Raw genomic sequence first — 27,450 nt, 5'->3', positions numbered from 1 at the left:
CAACATTGAGTGACAGAGCTCTCCCTCATATTAAGAGTCTCTCATTTATGAGGAATGTTCAAAACATAGTTTATAAATGAGAACAAATTTTACTATAAAGACAATTTTGTAAAATTGAGTTAGACCCACTTTAAAATTTAATATGGTATAGAAAATTTAAAAAAAAATGAAAAAACTAAAATTTGGCCATATCATAGCACAATGTTGTTCTTTTTTTTTTAAAAAAAAAAAAAAGAAGAGGAAATCGATTTGTTGAACTTGAAGCCCTATCCTATCATTTTTTTATTTATAAATAAATCAGAAATATATTCTCTGCACGCAATTTTTAAAATTAATTCATTGAACTTATATAAAGTTATACTTCCTCCAATTTTTAATATAAACGAAAATTTATGTTTTAATTAGATGCATTAATTACTTAATATATTTTAAAAAAAAATCACTTATTTTTATATTAAAACTTTCTTTTATATTAAAAATAGTAATATACAGACACTTATTTTTATATTAAAACTTTCTTTTATATTAAAAACAGTAATATATAGATGATAAAATTCTCCCTCACATGAACCTATCTTTTGAATATAAACTAATAATATCTTTTGAAAATAAACTACATATTTTATACGTCCCACAACTACATTAATACATTAGGAATAAAATAACACTCCACAACTACATTGATACATTATGAATAAAATAACACTCCACACAACTTGGTGGAATAAAATGTGCATTGGAATTGCACAAATAGAAGGAAACATATATAAATGCGTAAAATCCAATATAGGGTTACTTCGTTAGCACGTGATTGAGGTGTGGTACATGGTATCGGGATCTTGCTTATTACAACAACATAGAACTATGCTTTCTTGTGATAGTTAGATCTTAGCGAAACAATCGTTAGTTTATGTCATATGTCAACAACATGAACATGTACACATGAAAGAAATCATGAAAATGCCTAAAATGAAAAAGGCATATCCAACCAACCATGCATGTACGTTTTGGATAGGGAGGTTGGAGATTCCAAGATTGTGTGAAGTTTAAATTGAAAGTGCGGTGCCAACAGAATTAAAGGGGACAAATCTCACCGCCTACTTGCGGCGCCCCATTTAAAGCCAGATTTTGTTTTTGCTCTGTATGAACTTAGCCCACCAAAATTGACACTAAGGAGAATCGAACCTGAAACCTTAAGAGGAACATACTCTAAAGGAAAAGACTCAGACCAACACCACTAGACCAAACTCAAGTGGGTTAAAAATACAATAATTTTATTGTTTTTTTTTATAAAAACAGTAAATTAAGAAGGTGTGACAAAAAAGATTAAGAAGGAATTAAGGGAAGCAACACACTCTTTAACAAACACACTCCAACACACTCTCTTTTATTGGTTGAAATTCACATGGGTCCCATAAAAAAATGTGGACCCATATAACTTTTATGGGACTCATATAAATTTTAACCAATAGAAGAGAGTGTGTTAGAGTGTGTTTGTTAAAGAGTGTGTTGCTAGCACTCCTCTTCTAGCATATTCCCTTAATTCCTTCTTAATCTTTTTTGTCACACCTTCTTAATTTATTGTTTTTATAAAAAAAAAAAAAATTATTGTATTTTTAACCCACTTGAGTTTGGTCTAGTGGTGTTGGTCTGAGTCTTTTCCTTTGGAGTATGTTCCTCTCAAGGTTTCAGGTTCGATTCTCCTTAGTGTCAATTTTGGTGGGCTAAGTTCATACAGAGCAAAAACAAAATCTGGCTTTAAATGGGGCGCCGCAAGTAGGCGGTGAGATTTGTCCCTTTGAATTAGTCGTTCTAAAGCCGGATACCAAGTTTTCAAAAAAAATTATTGTATTTTTATTATCTTTTTTCAAGTCAATTAAACATTAACAGTTATAATTATTATATTAATGAAATTTTAATTATTTAATACAAAGAGAGAAATTAATAAAAGAAATTGATAATTTATTTTAATGCATTGAGTTACATAATGTATGAAAATGAACTTGATGGGTAGTCTTTATTTTACAAGAGTTGAGTTATATACTCAACCAAATTCTAAAAGTCTCACATATATTGTATTTAGATGAAAGATAAATTTATTTAAGAGAGATATAAATATAAAGTCGTCAATGGTAAAAAATTTAAAGATAGACTATCCTTACTTATAAATAATGGATGTAATTTTTTTTGTTTTGCGTAAATTAGATATTTTCTGTGGGCAAGTGCATTAAAATTGATCTATCGAGTCTTATGTTACTCAAATAAGTGGTAAATTATTCTTAAAATTTTCAACGCTGCTGATTTTTCAAGTCAATGATCAAAACTAAAATTTTGGTTAAGGTATAATGAATTTACGTCATCTCATATAAACACTTTTGGATAATAATCGGTGTATATTACACTGATTATTACCATAATTCACGTTGAAAAGCAACTACTCCCTTAGTTCTAAAAAGAGTGAGTCAGTTGATTGTTTCACGTATGTCGATGCATAACTTTGACGATTAATATTTTTAATTGTATAATAGTAAAAAAATATAAAAATTTGATATTTTAAAAATACCCATCGAGACGAATCCAACAACATCTTATATGTTAATATTTATTTGTATTTATCAGTAGAAAAATATGGTCAAACAAAAATATGAATAGTGTACATTTTCAAAATGGTTCACTCATTGTGTGACGAATGAAGTATAATTTTGTAATATTAAAAAAGAATATGTTGCGTAGCTTGATCCAACATGTTATGTGGTGCTTGGTTTGCAAGCAACTTTGGCATCTGAATAACCGTAACTTGTCATCCAATGACTTTTATTCATAAATCCACTTGACTATACACTCTGTTTGGTGCAACTGGCGCCGCAAATCTTAATCTCTACTTCCAACTTCCAAGGCACCATTATTTAATACATATTCATTTATTTTTGTGCTCAGTTAAATTATTCGTGATTTGCTCGATGACCAAGCTGTACAAGCATGACAATGTTCCCTTTCAACTTAAAATTAAAAAATGAAGGAAAATGAAGAAGCATGGCAATGTAAGCGCATTATAAGGAAAGAATTTCGGTGGAATTAAGCCAATGAGCCATGTTTGATTTATGAAGGTAAGATAGAGTAAATAAAATGAAAGAAAAAAAATACTTGAATTATTTAATTGATGAGAAGAAGAAAAACTCACACATTGGTATATATTTTAGTTTTTTAAAGTGTAACTTTATGTTGTAGTTTTTAAATATATTAAAATTAGGGTAAATGTCTATTTACCCCCTGTAAAATCAGGGATTTTACGTTTACCCTCTGTGCGGATTTTTTTTCTGTTTACCCCTTGCAATGTCAAGATTTTTTCATTTTGCTCGCTAGATGAATTTTTTTTTGACGTGGCATGCACACGTGAAAATACATTAAATTTATATTTATTTTTAAAAATTCACGCCAGTTAATATTTAAAAAAAATTCTTTAAAAATTTATTATTATTATTATTATTTTATAATTGTTTTTTTTACTGTCAAAACAATAATTTTTTTTTATAAAAAAACTCTTAAAACTTTATTATTATGTTTTTTTAATAACTTTTCTTACTATAAAAAAACTCTTAAAACTTTGTTATTATGTTTTCTTTAATAATTTTTTTTACTGTAAAAAAATTAATACTTAAGTTTTATAAATTTGTAAAAATAATAGAAAATAAATTTTTAAAAATAAGTTTATTATTTTTAAAATTTATTTGTTAAAATTATTTTTTATTATTTTTAAAAATTCTTTAAAAAAGAATAATTAAGTTTTCAGAATTTTGTTTTTTAAAAAAATATGTTTTGGCAGTAAAAAAAATAAGTTTTAAGAATTATTTTTCAAAAAAAATTTATTATTATTTTTTAAAAAAAATATATTAACTGACATGGATTTTTAAAAATAAATAAAAATTTAATGCATTTCCACGTGTGCATGCCACGTCAGCAAAAATGCACAGTCAGATGCCCACTTGTCTATCTAGGGGCAAAATGAAAAAAGAGTGATGCTATATCCAGCGAATGGATAGCTCACGAAATTCCACGAAGCATGTGTTGGGGTTGTAGGCAAAACAATTTTGTTGACACTTTAATTCCGTATTTAATGGAATACATGTAGGTAGTGGTACTATATAGGCAAATTGCACTTGTCGTGATGTATTCGTGGAAAATCTTTCGCTATACATAGCAATTTCCAATGAAAAAATCTTGACATTGCAGGAGGATAAACGGGAAAAAAATTCGCGCAGGGGATAAACGAAAAATCCTTAATTTTGCAGGGGGTAAATAAACATTTACTCTTAAAATTATATTGTAAATATAGTTTTGGTGTCTTTTTTGGTTGTATTTTTTAGGGATAAAAATTGATCAACAGAAAATACTTTTGAAGATACCATACCGACTAATATAAAAGAAACATTTATAGGGTTTGCAATTTTAATATATTCCTTCCGGTCCTATATATAAGAAATATTTTGGAATTTTTTTTATCCTTTTTATAAGAAACACTCTTTAAATTTATTCTTTACTACCTCCGTCCCTAATTATAATACCATGTTTGACCACTGCACGTACGCCGATGCACAATTTTGATCACTAATATCTTTAATTGTCTATTAGTAAAAATTATAAAAATTTAATATTTTGAAAATATTCATCAAAACAAATTGAACAAGATCTTATATGCTAATATTTACATTTATATTTTATTAAAAAAATACGGTCAAAATAAGATAAATGAATAGTACATTTTTGTCAAACAGGGTCTTATAATTAAGGACGGAGGTAGTATTAAATAGATAATCCCTTGTATACCCTTATTAAATTGTATAAAATGCAACATATTCTAATGTTATGCTTTAATTACACAGACACATTCTCAAGGTTAGTTTTGGAATAACACATAATATTTTAAAATTTTTAATTAAAAAAATAAGTCTTATTAATATGTGTGTTTTTCTCAATGTGTTTCTTACATATAGGATCAGAGAGAGTATTTTAGAACGAATATAATAATAATAAGTTACATTTTCAAAGACTGAAATGACGGTTTATCCAAAAAGAATGTTAGGAAATAAAATATTTGTTTAACAATTTGATATATGAGAAATAAAAGACTTAAGGTGAATACTCATGTATACTTCTTTTTTAGATATGTACTAGTACATGATTTCAATCGTACGTAGACTGATTGATCATCAAAATATTTAACCATTTCATCTGAAAAGTTGTCGTTGTCCTCAATTGCACTACCACCACTCCTATCTTCGATGTCCATTTCAGATCACTAACCTGTTGGGCCACGAGTGCCAAGCCGAAGGATCATCCACATTAGGCTAAAAACAATTGTACAAGTGAGTTACACAACACACTTTAACCCAAAATTTTAATATGTTAGGTTTATGAGACATCTCACTTACAAAATATTTAACATCAATTTTTCTAAACAACGTGGGACTTACCGCAACAATATATATGTTTAATTTGAACATACACATATATATCACATTTCTTATTGCTTGAATCCTTACCCTATCCCATGCCCCATACTTGATGGCCCTGTTCATTACCCTAAATTTTCAAAATGCCTTCTTGTTGTCGGTGTCCTCGTGAGGGTTGATTATCTTGTAAGTAATAATCTAATTAATTATATAAGTTAAAGTCAACATCTTGAATAATTAGTACTACTTCCTTTCTTAAGGTTACTCGTCATCCACCAAATGCGCATGCACACATTTCAGTTCAGGCCAAGCAAGTACCGAAAGCATTCACTTTCAAATAGAAGTTCACTGCTTGTTTCACATTAGACATTCACCTTCCAAATGTAGCCATTCGTTAACCTCCTTTTTATTGGAAAACTGAACTTAGCCAAGCCAACCAATTTACCCTTTGTGTTATAAATTATCCACAATTTTTTCAATTTGATTTAATTTATAGTGTAAAGTAATTAAGTAATATCAACCATTAATGAATAAATCAAAGGTAGATATTATAGGTACATCATAACAAATGATGTGGTTGTTATAATCACAACTAATGATTTCTTTATTTTACGCTTTAGTCACTTTAGATGATCCAAATCCCAATTTTTTAATTAAGGATAATTTATTCCTCACTTTTTTTTGACAATAACAAAGTTATATCATTTCATTTATCAAAGTAGATAAAATACAAGATGAGATCGAATCAAAGTTATTTCAAATTTCTTCACCACTGGATCTTACTATCATTGAAATGGGAGAAATATGGACTAATGAGAGGTGGTATTGGCAGCTAAATTTGAGGAGAAACTTCTTTATTTGTGATGAAGAGTTGCACATGCGCTTATTGGACACCAGTGTTTCTAATTTGCATCATTATAAGAATGATTGTTTGTTTAGTATGTTAGATTTGCAGCTGCATGAGATCAATGGTAGGTTTGATGAAGAAACTATTGAACTCTTACAATTTTTTTTTGATATGCTGAAACTCTTACAATGTGTTTTATGCTTAAGTCATTCATTGTCATTTGTAGTTTTTGGTGTGAAAACATTATTAAGGATGATTGAGTTTTATCCAAATGATTTTGTAGATGTGCTAGAAGTGGCGGTGTGACATGAATTTCGGAATTATGTTAGAGATGTTTGATATGACCTAAAATTTGCAAAGTTAAAAGGATTTTCAGATCTTTGTGCAAAACTTGTGGAAATAAATACGTGCAACACATTTGATATAGTTTATAAGCTTCTGAAGTTGACTTTAGTCTTGTCGGTAGCAATTGCAAGCGTGAAAGGTGTTTTTTCAGTTATGAAATTTGTGAAGAATCAGCTATGTAACAAAATTAGTGATCAATGATTAAATAATTGTCTTTTAAATTTTATAGAAAGATATATTTTTGAAAACAATTAACAATGATGTTAACTTTGTTCATTTTCAAGAAATGAATGATAGCTATTTTCATTGTAAATATACTGCATAAAAACAATATTATTTCTTATTTTTAATATAATTTAATATATAATTTCTTTAATGTTTAGCTACACCATTATTATCTTTTACCACTAAATCAAATTATTAGAGCAGTGTGATGATTTACAATAATAATATCCTTTATTCTTTGCTAAAGTAATAGTACTAATAATATCTCTTTTATTTTTTGATAGAGCTAATAATATCCCTTTTCATGCCAATAAATAAACCAGAAAGATATAATTTATTTGTCCATAAATCCACGTTTATAATACTCCCGCGAAATATCCACGCGGTCTTACAAGTGTCGGTTGCTGATTGTATTCATCCGTATATTTCAAATCACCAATGTCAAACATGAACCATATTTTAGTTTGGAGTCTTGCATTTTAAAAATAAATAAATTTCTGTACCAAAATTAGGGATGATAATTTGACTCATACTCAAAGGGTACCCGCAAAAATTACCCATAATGGGTAGGGTAAAAATCAGCATTTTGGGTACGGGCATGAGTATGAGTAATTACCCGCAAAAATGAACGGGTATGAGTGTGGGTATGGGTACCTTAGTACCCACCCGGCCCCATACCCGCATAATAAATATTTATTTATTTTATTTATATTATTATATTATAATATATGTAAATCAATTTAAAACAATACAACTCTACTAAACTATTACATATTTTTAATAAAAATATTTATTTATAACATAATATAAAAATAATGTGAATATTTAACATAAATATGAACTTTAACATAAAGTTAGTAATAATTTTGTTTATAATTTTCATTAGTCAATATTAAAATCTTTGAAATTTTTTTAATTCTATTAAAATTATATGATATTTTATAATTGATCAATTTATTTTTAGTAAAAATGCGGGTAACGGGTATGGGTACCTAGGTACCCATAGGGTATGGGGACGGGGGAAAAAGTTTACCCACGCGGGTATGAGGATGGGTACGAGTATTTTTTTAATCTGCGGGTATGGGGATGGGTACTATAGTACCCTACCCATTATCATCCCTAACCAAAATGAAAAATAAATTTAATGTTTAAAAAATTCACCTTTTTAGGTAAATAAGTGAGAGTAAATGTTTAAAAAATTCACTTTTTAGGTAAATAAGTGAGAGTAAGTTTGAACTCTAGTCCTACATATTTTCATGCAATGTCCCTGCAGATTAGCTAAGTTTAATTAGGGGACTCCGGTACATTCTTTTTTATACATATATACATATTACTAGTTCTTATATTTTTATATTGAACCTTAATTTTGTAAAATAATCAAATTTTAGTATATAAAAAAAAGTATATTCCAGCTAATAATGGTATACGAATATTCTAACAGATATCAATTTGTGACTAATTTTTAGCAACAAGCAAATCATGATTGAATTGATAAAGATTGAGTCCATGCAGTGAATGTTGCGAAGATCATGCTCATAATCTAACCCAAAAAACTAACTAATGATAAATGCAAAACACACCTTTAGGAGATAAATTAACTATGACTTTATGTAAGTGCGTGTGAAAATTCACCAACGTCCAAAAACATTGTTTGCTAAGATACGCTGATATGACGCCAAAGAATGCGTAAAACGACACATCTCTTTTGAAGAAATGCGTTAAAACGACATAATTATTTTCTCAAAAAATAACTCATACGAATATCGCACCAATTTTACACATACATTTTCATTCATTCAATTTAGAAGTCACTATCCAAGCAGCGTAATGTATTTCATAACCTTTCGTCTAAATAGGAATGCAAATCACTCGTTCCCCACAAAAATATCCTTGCCAATCACGTGCTTTAATTAATCATCCACACTAATTTTATTATATTTTTTATTTCAATAATTTATATATTTTTTTAAGTAGACTAGTGACTAAAATTTTACAATTTTTATTTCAATAATTTATATTTTTTTAAGTAGTCCGATTACTAAAATTTTACATTTTAAGTTGAACAAATGATAGTACGAAAGTGTGAAACTCAATCTCCATCTAATGTCTCTACAAACTAAACTAACAAAAAAAAAGCTAAAATTAAACAAAAAAAAAATCTAAAAAAAAATCAAATCTTTGATTGATTTTTTTTTTTCTTTACAATAAAATTTGATGATTGAACTCAGAAATTCTAACATAGTACTAACCAAATCTTTATGAATCTCACATCTAGTATTAGCTTTACTAACCAAATCTTTCACAACTAAACCAAATCTTTGATTGATTTTATTTCATCAAATCAATTTTTTTTTATCTGATCCCTACGAATTACATAAGATGTTTTTATTTTTTTTATTTTTAATCAAATCAAATCTAAAATTATTTTATTTTCCCGAGACACCTAATTGCTGATGTCATTAAATATCAACTAGATTTCATTCCACCGTATATAAACCAAATGGGTTCTTGATTCTTACAAGCCACAGTCTCTCTACTTGTATTTTCTTTCTTCTCCACAAAGCAAAAAAACAAAAAACCAAAACCAGAGAAAAAAAAATTATCAAACAGCAACATAATTCACATGGATTGGGTACGAGGAGAAACAATTGGTAGAGGAAGCTTTGCAACTGTTAATTTAGCTATACCCAAAGGAAAATCAAATTCAAATTCCACTCTTTTTTCTTCTCCGACAGCCGTCAAAACCTCCGAGGTATCAACTTCGTATTCACTAAAAAACGAGAAACAAATTCTTGATTGTCTAGGTTCACATCAACGAATCATTCGTTGTTTCGGAGATGATCATACATTTGAGAATGGTGAAAAGTATTACAATTTATTCCTCGAATACGCTTCCGCCGGAACACTCGCCGATCATGTGAAATTCCACGGTGGCCGGATTGATGACAAAGATGTTCGCCGTTACACGAGGTCAATTGTTGAGGGTTTGAGTCATATTCATAGCAATGGGTTTGTTCATTGTGATATAAAGCTTCAAAACATTCTTGTTTTCCACGATGGTGAAATTAAAATTGCTGATTTTGGTCTTGCCAAGAAAACAGGGGAGGAACAGAGTGAAAAACAGAGGTTTGAATGCAAGGGAACTCCGCTGTGTATGTCACCAGAATTAGTGCACGGCGGTGAGAATGAGTCGCCGGCGGATATTTGGGCACTTGGGTGTGCGGTGGTGGAAATGGTAACAGGAAAACCAGCGTGGAATTTGGAGAAAGACTCGAATATGTGGTCGTTGTTGCTTCGAATTGGTGCCGGAGAAGAATCGCCGGTGATGCCTGAAGAGTTATCGAAAGAGGGAAAAGATTTTGTCCAAAAGTGTTTTGTGAATGATCCAAGAAAGAGATGGACGGCTGAGATGCTTTTGAATCATCCTTTTATTGAAGAAGTGAAGACTGTTAATGAATCATCACCAAGAAATCACTTTGATTTCAATGATTGGGTTTCTAATGTTAGTGATTCGGTTCCGAATTCACCGGAATCTGAAGAGTTTTGTCAATGGGATGTTGATTCTAGTTTTTGTTCGGCAGTGGATCGGCTCCGGCGGCTTGCGACAGTTGAAGGGCCGGTGAATTGGTCGGAATCAAATAGTTGGATTAGTGTTAGGTGAAATTGGAAGTAGAAGGTGATGGATCATGGTGATTAATTTTGATTATTCAAATTCGTTTGTTCTAATTCTAACTTTTAGAATGTAAATTGGGTAGAATATGATCAGATTCTTGATTTGGGATCTTATTAGTTGATGGAAGAGTTTTAACTGGCAACGATTTTGTACATGGAGGCTGATTTTATAATACAATACTATATTTTTTGCCCTTATTCAATTGTTTTTATTTGATTTTGTCTAGTTTTTTATTTATTTTTTTCATTATTTGAAGTTGAACTATATTTTATGGTTAATATAATTGAAATCGAGTTGAATAAGATTCAGATGATTAAAAACAATGTTTTATGGTTTATAATTTATATACTATGACTCTGAGATGATAAGTTTTAGAGTTTAATGTATCAAATGTGGTAAAGACTAAAAATGTGAACATGAATCATGATCATTGAACCCACAAAGGTAGAAATGAGGGTATATGAACTTTTCTGTTGGTTAATTCTATTTCAAATATCCAAAGTTCATTCTTTTGGCTTTAACTTTTTTGGCTTAATTAGTTAATTCGTCCCTTAAAGACATTTTAGGTTTCATAATGGTCCCTTAAAGAAAAAAAAGTCTGGATTGGTCCCTTAAAGAAAAAAAGGCACAAATTGGTCCCTTAAAGATATATATGTTTGCCATATTGGTCCTTTCCGTTAAATTTTAACTCCAAATATAACAAAAAATTCAAATGGTTAAAATTTTAAAAATTAATAAGGTTTTTGGTGAACCACTTACACTTAATGACATCCACAATTCAGTCAACTAAACTAACATTTTTTTGTAAAAAATTGACGAAAAGGACCAATTGAGAAACAAATGTGTCTTTAAGGGACCAATCCGAACCTTTTTTTCTTTAAGGGACCATTATGAAACCTAAAATATCTTTAAGGGACCAAAAGACTAATTAAGTCAACTTTTTTTGTTGACAAATATTTTGTCAATGGGTAAAAAACTAGTACTAGTACAAGTAAGAATGATGAATTGGTGTCGGTTGACATTTTTTGTTCCTCTCCTTTTAATTATGATTTCCTTTGACAGCGTTTCTTACAAATTTCAAATGTGAATGTATAAAGTCATTGGGAACATTTGGGCCTTCATGGTGTCATGTGCCAGCCAGGAAACAACTCTTTCAGCATCTTGGAAACAAAGGAATTTTTAGTGTCTATCTACTAAAAATAGAAACCGAGTGAAAAACTGTACTAGTATGTATGGACAGCTTTGAGTTTTATGGGATATTTTATAATTATGTGCGTCTTGTTGAGTAAAGGAGTGCGAGTGTTGTGTTGTATATAAATTATATTTGATTTCGATTTTTATGAAATGTGCGACTATTTTAGTGTAACAAAACAGTAGCTCCCATTTAAGATTAAGGGTCAATATTCCGACCTTGAGTCCACAATACTGCATTTTTAAGATACCATCTGCTTTTTTGTCAAAAAAAAGAAGAAGAAAGATATCGTCTGCTATAGACTATGTGTGAGTTTTCACCATTTTATCCTTTGTGAAAAACGTCTTACTAGATGGAAAATTATGGGTGTCATAAATAAACCATATTTAGTCTCTATTACGAAAGAGCATGAGATTATTTTGGTGTTTCCAACCAAGTACTTTGAATTTGGTGTGAAAAGAATCATGCATAATTCCTAATGGAGCACCATCTAAACTAGTATTAGTTCTTATGAATATGGTATTAATTATGTCATCACTTAGGAAGGTGGAAGGAAAAGAATCTACCATTACCAAACTAACTCACACAAAGTATTGTGGAATTTTGGCAACGTAGGAGTGAGATCAAAGTATTCTAGATTTTCTTCTTGTAGGAGAGGGTATAGATGAATTAGATCACAATTATAAAATTGAAAATAAAACCCAATTTTATGACTTGTATAAACTATAAAGCACAAGTGAAACGAAGTCAATTAGAAAAATCTCCTAAGCGTGTTCCTATTTTTTGACAATTTTTTTCTTTCTAGAATACTAGAAAAGTAGACATTTGGCAGTTTAGAGAAATATGTAGAGAATGATTTAAACTATTAAGTCAACGAAGAAAACTCTATAAATTTACTCGGTCAAATCAAAACAAATTGCCAACCAATAATATTCTAGAATCACAAATGTTACTATGTTAGAGATGAATATCTCAATATCACACACAAATATTGCACACTCACTGTGTATGCATATGGCTTAACAAGAATAACATGATTTGTAACAGAATTAATACAAAATTAGATATAGACTTGTGACTTTCATGTGAAAATATTATAGGTCTGGATTGTTTTTTTTTTAAGTATTATTCATAAACTTATCAATGTAGTTTATGAAAAAATAGTTAACGAAGATACAACTTTTGTTTATAAGAACTTATTAAATAACATAAATTATTTTTTATTTACATAAACTATTTTTTCATAAGCTTAAAAATAAACGAATTCAATCAGACGCTAAATAGTGATTACTAATGGGCTTAGACAGCCTTTAAATTCAGCAGGCCCAGATACAGTTCATGATATACAAAACATTATACAATATATTGAATTACTCATAACATTCACCTTTAATACAATCCTATACACACATATACAAGAAAATATCTTTTGTTCAATGGTGATTGACGCTGAATTTAATAGGGAGAATCAAAGTTTGATTCCCCGCAACTGCAATCCGGAATGAGTTAAAACCACTTGATGACAGAACTGACTCCGAACCAAATTAAACTAGTAAAAGTAAAAAATAAAAAATAAAATTGCTTAATCTCCTAAATTTGTCGGCCTTTAGTGGTTTGGTAAAAATATCTCCATTTGATTTTCTATTTTGCAGTAAGCCACCTGTACAATATTCGTATCGTACATACAATTATTATGTATTCATTTTTTAAGGGTTGATTTATGAAGGTGAATACCGTAAAAACGCTGTAGTGAAATTCTTTTTGATTTTTTATTGCATTTTAATTCTCTCTATTAATTTTGACAAAAATAGTGCATACGGTAGACAACAAAAAAAAGTCTTCAAAGTATACCGATAGTAATTCACTATTTCACTCAAAGTAAATCTTTTAATATTTTATATTATCGTATCTTTGTTTTTTGTTTACCATGCCCGCCCGTATCAAGTATGGGTATTGTGTACCATAAATTTAGAAATTTATAGAGCGACTTATATTTGGAGACACTTTTTTGTTTCTTAAAATGGTCTTAAGAATGGAGATAGTAAAAAAAAAAATGTAGATTATAGTTTTTTTGCAAAAAATAAAAATACACTTTTTTTTTTGAAGGAAAAAATAAAAATACACTGTATTTCGCTATTTCGGTTAATGATATGATATGGGAATATTCAAAGGATGTAATTGTTCCTTTTTGATTTTTTTAGTAAAAAAAGGATACAGTACTGTAACCAAAAAAAAAAAAAAAGGATACAGTACAATTATTGGCAACAAAGGGAAATCGGTGAATTCATAAAGATTGAGTCCATGCATTGAATGTTGTGAAGATCATGCTCATAATTTATCCCCAAAATAAACTGATGATAAATGCTAAACACGCCTTGCATAAATAAATAAATCTATTTTATTTTTTACGCAATAAGTCCTAATAAATTGCGTAAAAATACATGTATCTTTTGAAGAGGTGAATAAAAACGACATTATTGCTGTAATAACTCATAAGAATCACACATTCCATATTTACTAAATGTTAGAAATCACTTTCCAAGCAGTGTGAAAGATCTTTCATAAGTGTATCAAAAAATATATGCAAATATTCACAACAACTACGTTCGTAAGTGTTGTGTTGTTGGTAGTACACTATCAGCCAAAATAGGAAATTACTCGTTCCCACCATAATACTACCCTTGCTTATCACGTGCTTTTAATTAATCACACAGGCTAGTTTTATTATTTTTTAATGCAATAATTCCTCCTTTTTTATTTTAAAATCAAATCAAAAGTATTTTATTTTATAATAAAAGATTCTATTTATTTCGTCCGCGTGAATATATCTCACTTGGTAGTGACATTGCATGTAATATACAGTGATCGGGGGGTTTCAATCCAGGTACTCCCACTTATTCGCGTTAAAGTGTGAAATTCTAGCCACTAGACTACTTGACAAAAATAAAATCATATTTATTTTTTTACAAATTTTTTCACACCTAATTTAGTCTCTAATAAGGATCTGAGGCAGTAAAATCTAATCTAACAAAAATAATTTAGTCCGATTTAGTTCCGTCACTAACTCATTGTAACAAAAAGACAAACTGGAGAATGAAAATAATTTTTTTATCAACTTTTACTTATTTTACGACTGAATTATTGGGTCTCTCCCCTAAAAATTAGAGGGTTAATACAAAAAATGATTGATTTTGTATTATTTTTTGTAAGAGACCGAATTGAATTGCAAGAAAATTATAAGATTAAAATTTGTGTTTTTTATATACCATACTATAACTTATAAGTATGAATTTTATACTTCCATTTAGTTTAGTGATGGCTAATATCCGTCAGATTCTCCCTTTTAAATTGCATATTTTCATCTGAAGAAGTAAGGATCAAATCGAACATCTAGCCACTATGCACATTCATTTTATATAGGTTTAATTGCACTTTTGGTTCTCCTATTTCATCAAACTTACAAAAACAGTTCCCTTAGTTTTTTCAAAATCAAACTTTTTTATCTCTATTTTCATATTCGTTGCAATTTTAGTCTCAATTCATGTTTTTTGCCATACAAGTGGCGACTTTTAATGTTAAAAAGGTGAATTTTGGTCTTAACTCTGATATTTCATTCTTAGATTCAATGCTAGCTACAATAAATATATATATATTTTAGGACACCAAAAAACACATTTTTAGAGAAAAAATATGAGTTGGACCAAAATTGAACAAATATAAAAATAGAAGAACAAAAAGTTCAATTTTAAAATAGAGTCTATTTTTTAATAAAAAAAATACAATTAAACCTTTTAGATAGTAGATACTATGCTGCTTCATAAAAAAAAAAAAATAGATACTATGCTAAAAACCCACCCTATTGCTCGGTTAAATATCAACTAGATTGGTAAATAAAAAAAAAAAATCAACTAGATTTTTTTTTCTTTCACTCGTATCATCATCATATATATAAAGGAAAGGAGTTCTGTTCTTATTCCTTGGAGGCCACATAACACAAAACATATTGTTCTCTCTACTTGCGTTTTCTTTCTTTCTTCTCCACAAAGCATAGTAAAACACAATCATCAAACAGGAACATGAATTGGGTACGAGGAGAAACAATTGGTAGAGGAAGCTTTGCAACTGTTAATTTAGCTATACCCAAAGGAAAATCAAATTCAAATTCCACTCTTTTTTCTTCTCCGACAGCCGTCAAAACCTCCGAGGTATCAACTTCGTATTCACTCAAAAACGAGAAACAAATTCTTGATTGTCTAGGTTCACATCAACGAATCATTCGTTGTTTCGGAGATGATCATACATTTGAGAATGGTGAAAAGTATTACAATTTATTCCTCGAATACGCCTCCGCCGGAACACTCGCTGATCAAGTGAAACTCCACGGTGGCCGGATTCCAGAACAATACATTCGCCGTTACACGAGGTCAATTGTTGAGGGTTTGAGTCATATTCATAGCAATGGATTTGTTCATTGTGATATAAAGCTTCAAAACATTCTTGTTTTCCACGATGGTGAAATCAAAATTGCTGACTTTGGTCTTGCGAAGAAAACAGGGGAGGAACAGAGTGAAAAACAGAGGTATGAATGCAGGGGTACTCCGCTGTGTATGTCACCGGAATTAGTGAACGGCGGTGAGAATGAGTCGCCGGCGGATATTTGGGCACTTGGGTGTGCGGTGGTGGAAATGGTAACAGGAAAACCAGCGTGGAATTTGGAGAAAGACTCGAATATGTGGTCGTTGTTGCTTCGAATTGGTGCCGGAGAAGAATCGCCGGTGATACCAGAAAAGTTATCGAAAGAGGGAAAAGATTTTCTTCGGAATTGTTTTGTGAATGATCCAAGAAAGAGATGGACGGCTGAGATGCTTTTGAACCATCCTTTTATTGAAGAAGTGAAAGTGAAGAATGTTAATGAACCATCACCAAGAACTCACTTTGATTTCGATGATTGGGTTTCTAATGTGAGCGATTCAGTTCCGAATTCACCGGAATCTGAAGAGTTTTGTAGATGGGATGTTGGTTCTAGTTTTTGTTCGGTGGGAGATCGGCTCCGGCAGCTTGTGACAGTTGAAAGGCCGGTGAATTGGTCGGAATCAGATGGTTGGATTAGTGTTAGGTGAAATTGGAAGTTTCTTGGCAGAGGTGAAACAGAGTAAATTAGAAGTAGAAGATGGATTAGTGATTAATTTTGATTATTCAAATTCGTTTATTTAGAATGTAAATTTGGTAGGACATGAGCAGATCCTTGATTTAGGATCTTATTAGTTTCTGAGGCTGATTTTACAATACAATACATATTTTTGCCTTTTCTTAATTGTTACAATTGTTTCTTTTTAACCAAATAAACCTAACCTATATATCATTAATCAAGTTAAGTTTAGGAAAATGCTAACTAGTGCCCCCGGGCACTAGTTAAGGATACTAATTATAGTAAAATTACATTGAAACTTGTGTAGTCAATGTTTGTAAAGTATAAAAAGTGTCGTTTCCAATGCAAAAATTGCTTTTTTTGTATCCTTAACTAGTGCCCCGGGGGCACTAGTTAGCATGAGTTTAATACAAGGAGAGGAACCGACTCAAAAATACGATATTAACCCAAGAAATGACTGTCTATATTAAAGTGTGAGCAATCATATTCACTTGATTTGACAGCCAAACTCTGAGACTCCTACCCTATTAGCATGAATCGAGTCTACAAGAAAATGAGAGCCCAACCATTATTAATAGCCCAACAGCTCAAGAAGTAACTCCTTGCGCACTATGGAAACCCGCGTCAATGATACATTTAATCCACCCAGTTGTGAAGGCTTTACCCATGACTCGCCCTCTTGCATCCTATCGCCAACATTACTGTTATGCCTACTGTTTTGCACAGCAAACCACTCTTGCCACATAACATATGCGTGTTGTCCCAACTGAGAACATCGCGCTTATGACCATTCCAGACCCAATCGTTACGGTTTTGCCATATACACTAATACACCACAGAATCTGCAGTGCTAACAAGCTGCTGATGTCTGCTTGCACTAATATGTTCCAGACCCGCCACAGTCCAGCCAACACGAACTGCTACACAGTTTTTATCAGTTGAACTAGAATTTGTGAACTATTACGAATTTACGATACGGAGTATACTTTATTATACTATGAGATGGAAAGTTTACTATTACTACTAGTTTAATGAATCGAATATTGGCAAGACTAAAATGTGAACATCCCTTAAAATAAAGTGTGAACATGATCATTCAACACACACATGATTGGTTGCTGACAAAAACATAGAAATAATGAGGATTATTAACTTTTCTGTTGGTTAATACAGTGTCAAATATCCAAAGTTTATTCTTTTGCTTTTAACTTTTAACTTTTAACTCCATTGACAAATATTTTGTCAACGGTACAATCTAGTGAGAATTCGAATGAATCACTTTTCGGTTGACATTTTTTTTTCTTCCTTCTTTTAATTATGATTTCCATTGACGGTGTTGATTACAATATTCAAATTTCAAGTGTGAAAGTATAAAGTCATTGTGAACACTTGGTCATGTGCCAGCAAGGAAACAACTCTTTTTAGCATTTTGGAAACAAATTTTTTGTAGTGTATATCTACTAAAAATAGAAATGAGTGAAAAGTTGTATACTTTCAATTTGGTGTGAAAAGAATCATGAACAATTCCTAATGGAGCACCATCTAAATTTGTTCTAGTTATTATTATGAATATAATAATGTAATCACAACACATATAACATATGAAGACGTAAAGAAAAGAATCGACCATTACCAAACTCATTTTAACGTAGAATTGAGATCAAAGTATTCTAGAATTTTTATACCAAAAACAAAAGAAGTACTCTAGAGTTTATTCTTATGGGAGAGGGAGGGAAGAAGTACTAATTGATGATGTTTATCAATTCATCAACAAACCTTTTTTTTTTTTTTGGAGAAATCGATGCTTAAATCATATGTCTAGTTGTTATTAGATGTTTATAAACAGTTTTGATTTCTATTTGTTAAGAAATGAAACACACAATAAATAAGAAGAAAGACACTAATTCTGCAATGTTTAGGTGCATAGCAGGAACAATTAAGAAACTGAACTGATATAAAAAACAAATAAGAACCAAAATTATAAAAAGTAAACAAAATGAAACGACGAGACACGACTAAATGTAACCTTAGGAAGCTATATATCAGCACGACTGCTGCCACGACACCTTTAACCATATATCGTTTGAAGAAGTTCATTATATCCACTCTTGTAGCGCTCAAGTTTACTCTTATAGTCTTCTCCTCAGCCATATCCGAGATCACACCATTTTTTCTAGTCACCTCTTTTTCGAGTTCTCCCAATCTCAGGTTCACGTTATATAGTTCATTCAGTGCAGTGTTATATATAGTCCATCATCAGCTCCTTCAACGATGTTTTTACATCATCAGTATATTTCTGCATATTTGATATTTTATCATCGCGGGAGCATATCTCAGCTTTAAAATTATCAATTATGACATTGGCTTCAACTAGTTCAAGCATTACCATGTCCAATTTCTTATCTGTGGCTTCTACATCATCCATTCTCTGTTCAAGTTCTTGCCTCAAAGACATGATTTCATCTTGCAAAACAATTTTTTGAGTACCATGCAGCTCTTCTTGATTCAACTTTTCAGCTTCATATTGCCTTAACTTTGATTTCTAATTTCTTGAATTACAATCCTCCAGTTTAGAGGTCATTTCCATATTCATTTTTGACAAACTTGCAATATCAAAAGAGAACTTAGCTTGCCAGTCAAGCAATTCCGACTTCAATTTTTGCACCTCTTGCTCATGGTTAGTTTCATTAGCCTCATACATTTTAACCAAGTCTCCTAGCTTTCGACTTTGCGTTCTCTCTGAAACTAACTCCAATTCAGATTTGGCCATATTTTCCTGTGTCACTTTAAGCTGGCCTTGCAATAGATTAGTCTCAGATGACTTGCTCTCAAGTTCCATTCTTAAAATTGCAATTTCATCCTTCGATATCTTAAGCTGGTCCTCCAAATTTGTAATATCAGCAATTATTTTTAGCGGCTCCTCCCGTTTCAGATTCAATTCTTCCCCACTTTTCTCAATTTGAGTCTTCAACTTGAAAATCTCTTCTTCTGAAAGCTCCTTTTGTTTATTCAGTTCCTCCTCTTTCAGCTTCAATTCTTCATTCACATTATTAAGTGAATCTCAGTTTTCTCAATTTGAGTCTTCAACTTGAAAATCTCTTCTTCTGAAAGCTCCTTTTGTTTGTTCAGTTCCTCCTTTTTCAGCTTCAATTTTTCATTCACAGTATTACACCGAATTTCACTTTTCACAAATTGAACCTTGGACTTCACAATCTTTTCTTCCGAAAGCTCTTTTTGTATTTTCAGTTCCTCCTCTTTTAGCTTCAGTTCTTCATTGACGTTATTAAGCTGATTCTCACGTTTCTCAATTTGAATCTTCAAATAACAAATGTCTTTTTTTGAAAAATCTTTTTGTATTTTTAGTTCCTCCTCTTTCTGCTTCAATTCTTTATTCACATTATCAAGCCGATTCTCACTTTTCTCAATTTGATTCTTCCAATACAAAATGTCTTTTCTCCAATCGTCGTCTTGTATTTTTAGTCCCTTCTCTTTCCGCTTCAATTCTTTATTCACGTTATCAAAGCTGATTCTCACTTTTCTCAATTTGAATCTTCAACTTGGAAATCTCTTCTTCCGAAAGTTCTCTTTGTTTATGCAACTCCTCCTCTTTGAGCTTTAATTCTTTGCTCACATTTTCAAGCTGACCCTCACTCACTATTCTCAGCTTGAACCTTCAAATTGATATTCCCTTGTTCCAAAAGCTCAAGTCTAAAATTTGACAATCTTAGCTCTTCCTCCTTTTCCAAGAACTTTTTAAGCAAGTCATCATAACTTCTATTGTCCATCTCCCACAATAAACCATCATCCGAATTTTCGACCCCAACAAACTGGTTTTGTTCTTCCATATCAAGATAGTTCTCTTCCAGGTTAATACTTTGAAGGGATCCTTCAGGCATGCCATCACAATTGATCAAAGACGGGATATCGGTTTCAGGTTCTGAATCCCAGGATGATAAAGGTGATTCACAACCCTCATTCATAGAAGCCACAGAGCTATTATCACCATCATCGGTAGTAGGAGGTAAGTTAGTATTGAGAGATTGAAGCTCAAATTTCAGCAACTCATGCTTCTGAGATGGAGTAACCGATCCACTCACTTCGTCACAATCTGCATTAGAATAGCTAGTGCCCTCCATCTGAGATTCTAAGGGCAAACTCAACGATAAGAACTTTAAGAAGATGAGAACTACAAAATAAAAATAATGAAAAGTCATAAATAAATAAATAAATAAAGAGTTATAATAACATAAACCATAAATCTGGATCGCTTTTTCCATTCTAATTTCTACATTGTATTCTTATCTTATGATTATGTTCTTTTATTTTCTTTATGCCGGTTTTTTCTTAAATAATTTAGGACAAGATCTCTTTCGGCAAAACTATAGATATCATCATGTAATACACCGTGACAATCAAATTACCATTGCATCTGGTCACAAAACATATGTAATTGGATCTTCTACTATGTTCAATGAAGAGTGCTAAAAAATTTCTCACCGTCACTCCCTTACCAACCAGTGATCGAATTGCTGATTCCATCACTAGTTTTATAAACTCTAAACCATTACAGATTTAAAATTCAAATCGGTCCTGACAATTTTCTAGTGGTTATTATTGTTAAGAAGTCTCACATCGATTGCGATATGGCCTGACTAAGTGTTTATATACTAGAGGCAATCCTCACCTTACAAGCCGGTTTTCTAAGGATGAGTTAGGCCCAATACTCAATTCTAAGATGGTATCAGAGCCTATCCACGATTCGCTGGGCCACTTCGTCGGGCCGCCTGCAATCAGGTTTCTGATCGGGCCCTCCACCATTCATATCCGCGCCTCAAGCCCATAGCGCTTGGCGCAAGCGGGGGTATTAAGAAGTCCAATTATGAATCAATTATTTGTCCTTTAACATGTAATTACGTGTAGAGTTGTAGTGATGGCAAAAAACCCAAACTCGAGAGACCCACCCGAACCCAAATCCAAGTCAACGTGCGAAACCCGATTTGACTGGGTTTGGGTGACACCCGATAATATGGGTGTGGGTTTGGTATCAGTCAAACCCACACCCGAAACTCATACACCCATCCGAAATATTTTATAATTACCTAATTACCCCTATAGTCTCCCTCAATTTCCTTGAAAGACCTTAAATTTTAGTTGTAATTTAATTTCTTGAAAGTCTATGTTGTAATTTCTTGAAAGTCTATGTTTGAATTTCCTTGGAAGACCTTAATTTTTGTTGTAATTTAATTCAAAGTCTATGTTGAAATTTAATTTCTTAAATTTGCAAATTATTTTCAAATGTGCTGCGGGTTTGGGTTTGGGTGGAAAAAACCCGAACCCAATGGGTGTGGGCGTGGGTGTTGTTTCGCCACCCGAACAGCCTTTGGGTTTGGATTTGGGTGATGATTTCGGGTGTGAGTTTGGTAAGTGTCAAACCCGCACCCATGGGCGTCCGTTACCATCCCTACTTCTATGAGTCCTATTTTTGGAATAAGAGTTTAGGTTTTATAATAAGGGTAGTTCTAGTAGTTCTAAAATTTAGGTTGAGTTTGTTATATATAGTTGTTTTTATTTATTTGTTATTATCATAGACTGCCTTTGCCCGCGTTTTTTTTGGGTTCGATTGTATATTTTTTTGATAAAGATTATTATATTTTACCACAAAAAAAAAAAACAAGAGATTATTATATTTTTATTTTTTTTGTTGATTATAGAGATATTTTATTATTTAAATTTTTTGGTTAGGAAGCTGAAAAAAAAGAAAAGAGAAATTATTCACCAAGAAATAAGTTTTTCATTACGTACGTGATTTGGGTTCGCTAGACCCCACTAACACCCTATGCTTAAGAAGATTTTGACGCGAAGGCACCCTATCCTTAAGGAGCTGCCAAGAAAAAATGATCACTTTGGAAGTAGCCCACGACGCCCACATCCTAGCTAAATTGGTAACACCCACATCTCGGATATTTCTCTCAAACCGAGCTTTTTCCTCAACAAGCGAATAAGCAGATTTAATCGAAAACACCCCGCTTGAATCATGCCTCCAAAGCCAAACATCCTCAATTGTTGCCGGCTGAGGGTCCGATAGTAATAACATCATATTTGTGAGGAGCCAACGCTGAAGCACATATATATTTCTTTTCCATTGAAACTCCCACATCCAGTGGTCTCCCACCCAACTACCCGTATATACAACTCTGTCTACACACTAATATCTAAGACCTGATACAGAACAGGAAAACGAGTCCTCAAAGAAGAAATGTCAACCCATGGGTCAAACCAAAAAGTTGTAGACTTCCCATTTCCAACTTTCTTAATCAGCCCTTCAGAAAACCAGTCTAGCGGGACATCTAAATGCAACCCTAGAAGGAAAACATCTCTCCACCCACAACGACACCCCACTATGTCCATTCGGACGACCAACAAATGCGGAGAAGGGAATAAACCGCCATATATATCTAGGCAAGAGGATATTCCGCCAAATCCCCTCCCCTTCAAAAACAAGCCCTCATCTCCATTTACCAAGTAAAGCAAGATTTATCGAGCAAAGTTCCCTAACCCCGAACCCACCTTCATTTTTAGGCTTACAAACATTTCTCCAACTTACCCAAGCGATCTTCAACTTACCGCTAATCCCACCCCAAAGAAACCTCCTATGCAATTTAACTATCAGTTTCCACACTTTAACTAACATCTTCATAAAAGAGAGATAAAAAATTCGAATAGAGTTAATATAACGGAGTTGAGGAGGACCACTCTACAACCCATGCTTACCCACCTATTATTCCAGGAATTTAACTTCCTAGATATAGTATCAAATACTATGATTTATAGATATAATATGTGATTTTTTTGTTAGTTTGCGGCAAATTTTTTATTCAAATTGATTAAGAAAAAATTGGATATTTCTATTTATTTTCATTTTTTTAAAAAGATTTAACTTAACAATAAAAAAAGCCACTTCTAAAACTAGCTTAGTAACAAAATAAAATCAAATAAAATCATTAGTAACACAATAACAACATACATATATTTGTACATTATAATTCAAAATAAATATAATTTTATGAATGAAAGTTAATTCGTACGTACTCTCAATTCCCCACTTCTAAAATATTTAATAATTAAAAAAAATAATATATATATATATATATATATAATGGTGTCTCAGGTGAGGGTTCAATTAAGTCCCTCACCGATATACCACTCATTCTAACCACTAGATCTTGCACTCTCTTTCTCTCTCCTTTCAACTTATGTATATGGAAAAAAACGTCTTCATCATCCTCTGATTTAAATCCAACTTTCATAACTAAATCCAACCCGAAAAAAAGCATAAATTTAGTTTACTCAATTTCAATTTGATCTTGCCTGCGGAAAATTTTTGTTTGGAGAATTGTATGGATAATTTTTTTTTTAAAATTTTTGTATTGACAATTTTTGCTTTCTTTCATGGGTATTACATCGTTTCCTTATTCTCTAATCTCCCAGCAGCAACCCCCTACAAGGAGTGTAGGGAGTGAAGATTGGATTTTTTTCCTGACCATTAGAGTAAAAGAGTGAAATACAAAGTGTTAAATTCTAGTTTTACTCTCAAAACTCATTTCATGCTTCCCACAAATTCCTTTAAAACCAAAATCCAGTTTTTAATTTTGAAGAAAAAATTGTCCACATAAAATACAAACCAAACCTATAATGTTTTTTTAAGATTGGATTTACATCCGAAGGTTGAATTCGGGGGACGGAGATAGAGTATGTTTCTTTGCCATTTGCCACGATGAAGAAGTTGAGAGGAGAGAGATAGATCAAGTGTGATAATGAATAGTGAGATTATATGAGATTATTTAATCCAACGGTCAAATTAAGTGGTACATCGGTGAGAGATTTAATTGAGTCCTCACCCTAGAAGCAACCATATAAACATATACCCATTGATTATTTAGAGGTATTTACCCAACAAACACCGATAATACATAAGTCACATATGCATGTGAATTGTGAATTGTGAATTGTAAAAGTTGGTTAAAAGTTAGTCGTAAATACCACACATATATGCCAATCTATTTATATGGTTGATTTTCACTGATTATTAGATAAACATTATCAAAGGGTAGTATATGTCTCACTATCAGGGGCGTCTTTTCCATATGTGTGATATGTGCGACGGCATATAAGACCCCCTAAAAATAGGGGCCTCTAGAAAAAATAACATGATAGTAGTATTAGTAAATAAGAGGTATAAAACTAGGGATTGCAAGCTTTCAAACGAGAGATTGAGGAGTTTAAATACCTGATATTCTATTTATTCTAAAATGATGGATTTATTAATTACAAAATGTTCCTAAAAGAGATTTTTTTTTATGGTGAATAAATTTTTTATACACTTTATAGCTAATTGTTATACTATAGTTCTATCACGCGCACATGCGTGTAATAGAGATTGTCTTGTTTATCAAACATTTTTTATATTAGTGAAAAAATAATTATTTTTTAGGGTTATTGATGTTATTTGTAATTTAAATCGATGACAATTTTTTTCTAATTTTTTCTTTTATTAGGGCCTATATTTAATAATCACACAAGGTCTCAAAAAAGTTGGAAACGCCCCTTAGTAATATATATATGTTTCACCTATATATATATATATATATATATATATATATATATATATATATATATATATATATATATATATATATATATGACAAACAGTGGTAAAATTTGTTATTTTTTTTTTTGTAGTTTTTGCAGTAAATAATAATTTGTGAAGAAAAAACTATTTATTATTATTTTTTTAAATAAGGAATGCGTTTCTGGTCAAAAAAGAATATGGAATGCATTTATGAATAAAATTAAATTTATTTAATATTTAAAAAAAAAAATTAGTCTCGTGAGTTTACCTCAATTGGCTGGGATTGCATTATATATGCAGGGGGTTGATGTTCGAACTTCGCTTATCGACCTTATATATGAGTGGAATTTCTAGCCACTAGGTTACTTGACAAAAAAAATGATTTGAAAATCTATTTCTTGATTTATTAAATAAAAATTATTTTAGTTTGCTAACAATTAAAAAATTTGAATGAAAACAATAAACGTGTTGGTGTAATATTTTTTTTTAACATTTTGATAAGTCAAAGGAGTGTACTGAAAAACACAATTGAAAATATATAGAAAGCATTTCTTATACATTCAACTGAAAATTATGGAAATATAAAAAAAGGCTTCAGTAAAAAAATATAAAGATATATGCAATTTAAGTATTAACAATAAAGTAGAGTAATCCGGTCAAAAGTAAAATAAATAGTATATATTTGGTCAACAAATAGTATATATATTTAGACAAAAGTATTGGTCAAAAAAATTAATTAATATTTTGCCTATAATTCAAAATAAATATACAAAAACTAACATCTAATTCACTCTATAAATTGAAACACTAACATGCTCTGCAGTTCCAAAAATTAGAGATATATAAAGAACGGAAGATAAGAGTGGGCAAAGCAAAAGCTAGCTATAACCATTTTCCAAGCATTATATTTACAGATCTAGCAGGTATATTCTTCAAGATTTCTTCATCGTTTAAATATATGATATAATTAGTGGATGTTCATTTTATACATGACATTGTGTCAAAAAAAATAAATTATACATGACTTTTATTTTGTTGATTTTTTAAAAATAGGGTATTATTATTATGACTTGAATCAATGACTTGTTTCACTATTCGAATAATTCATAGCTTTCTTTCATGTTATTTTATTTTATTTTATGAATTAAGAGCATAATAACATCAAAGAAAATATAAGACAACTTTTTTCATTTTTCTCAATCACACTATAATCTATTTTTTTTTATTAGATTTTCACCTGCGAAAGTCAATTTGGGAGGAAGAATCAATGTCATATCTTTTTTAAAAAATGTCTAAACAACTCATTAGTGTGATTTACATTGAATAAAATAAAAAAGTTCTTAATTTGTGTGATTTATATTTTCATTTGATTAAAGTACGATGTTTTTTTGTACCAAAAAAAAGTACAATGTTTTTTTGGTATTTAAGTTTCTCATTTGTAAAAATCAAAAGGGATAAATATGTTCACTCATTTTCAAGATAAAAGTAATAAAAATTTAAGCCTAAACATCAAATTTTGAGCTTATTTTTTTAGAGAGAAATTTTTTATAATATTTTAAAAACATGTGCAAAAATTAATTCAAAACTACTTATACCCATATATTTGTTTTTAGCTTCAATTTAAGGTCTGTTTGGTTCGAAGTAGATGGAGGGGAGGGGATGTGAGAGAATATTTTTAGATAAATATCAAAATCATCTTCTTTTTTTTTTTTTTTTTTTATGTTTGCAACATTTTTTTTTCAAATCATTTTGTTATGTATATACTGTTTTTTTTTGTAACAAAATGATTTGAAAAAAAAATCGAGTGTTGCAAACATAAAAAAAATGATGTTTTTGATATTTAACTAAAAATATTCTCCCACCTCCCTTCCTTTCCCTTCCATCTACTTGTTCTTTTTTTTCTTTCTTTCTATACCCGCACCATTATCCCTCACTACTTT

The 27,450-nt window shown here is 30.8% G+C and overlaps 2 protein-coding genes across 2 annotated transcripts; both read left to right on the top strand.

Annotated features, from left to right (window-relative positions):
* The first annotated feature begins 9,378 nt into the window (after positions 1-9,378).
* Positions 9,379-10,742, top strand: LOC123921335 (mitogen-activated protein kinase kinase kinase 20-like). The gene has a single exon (XM_045973827.1). It carries the CDS (start codon positions 9,491-9,493, stop codon positions 10,526-10,528), a length of 1,038 nt encoding a protein of 345 aa, XP_045829783.1. The 5' UTR covers positions 9,379-9,490; the 3' UTR covers positions 10,529-10,742.
* A 4,959-nt stretch (positions 10,743-15,701) lies between these two features.
* Positions 15,702-17,046, top strand: LOC123921333 (mitogen-activated protein kinase kinase kinase 20-like). The gene has a single exon (XM_045973826.1). The coding sequence runs from the start codon at positions 15,809-15,811 to the stop codon at positions 16,850-16,852; it is 1,044 nt and encodes a 347-aa protein (XP_045829782.1). The 5' UTR covers positions 15,702-15,808; the 3' UTR covers positions 16,853-17,046.
* Positions 17,047-27,450: the final 10,404 nt, after the last annotated feature.

The sequence above is a fragment of the Trifolium pratense genome, linkage group LG4 (genome assembly GCF_020283565.1).
Source record: "Trifolium pratense cultivar HEN17-A07 linkage group LG4, ARS_RC_1.1, whole genome shotgun sequence".
NCBI lineage: Eukaryota > Viridiplantae > Streptophyta > Magnoliopsida > Fabales > Fabaceae > Trifolium > Trifolium pratense.
The sequence above is the reverse complement of the archived record's forward strand: the minus strand, read 5'-3'. Positions and strand labels throughout refer to the sequence as shown.

Excerpts from the sequence above, each read along its gene's own strand:
- LOC123921335 (XM_045973827.1), top strand. The coding sequence starts at position 9,491 with ATGGATTGGGTACGAGGAGAAACAATTGGTAGAGGAAGCTTTGCAACT.
- LOC123921333 (XM_045973826.1), top strand. The coding sequence starts at position 15,809 with ATGAATTGGGTACGAGGAGAAACAATTGGTAGAGGAAGCTTTGCAACT.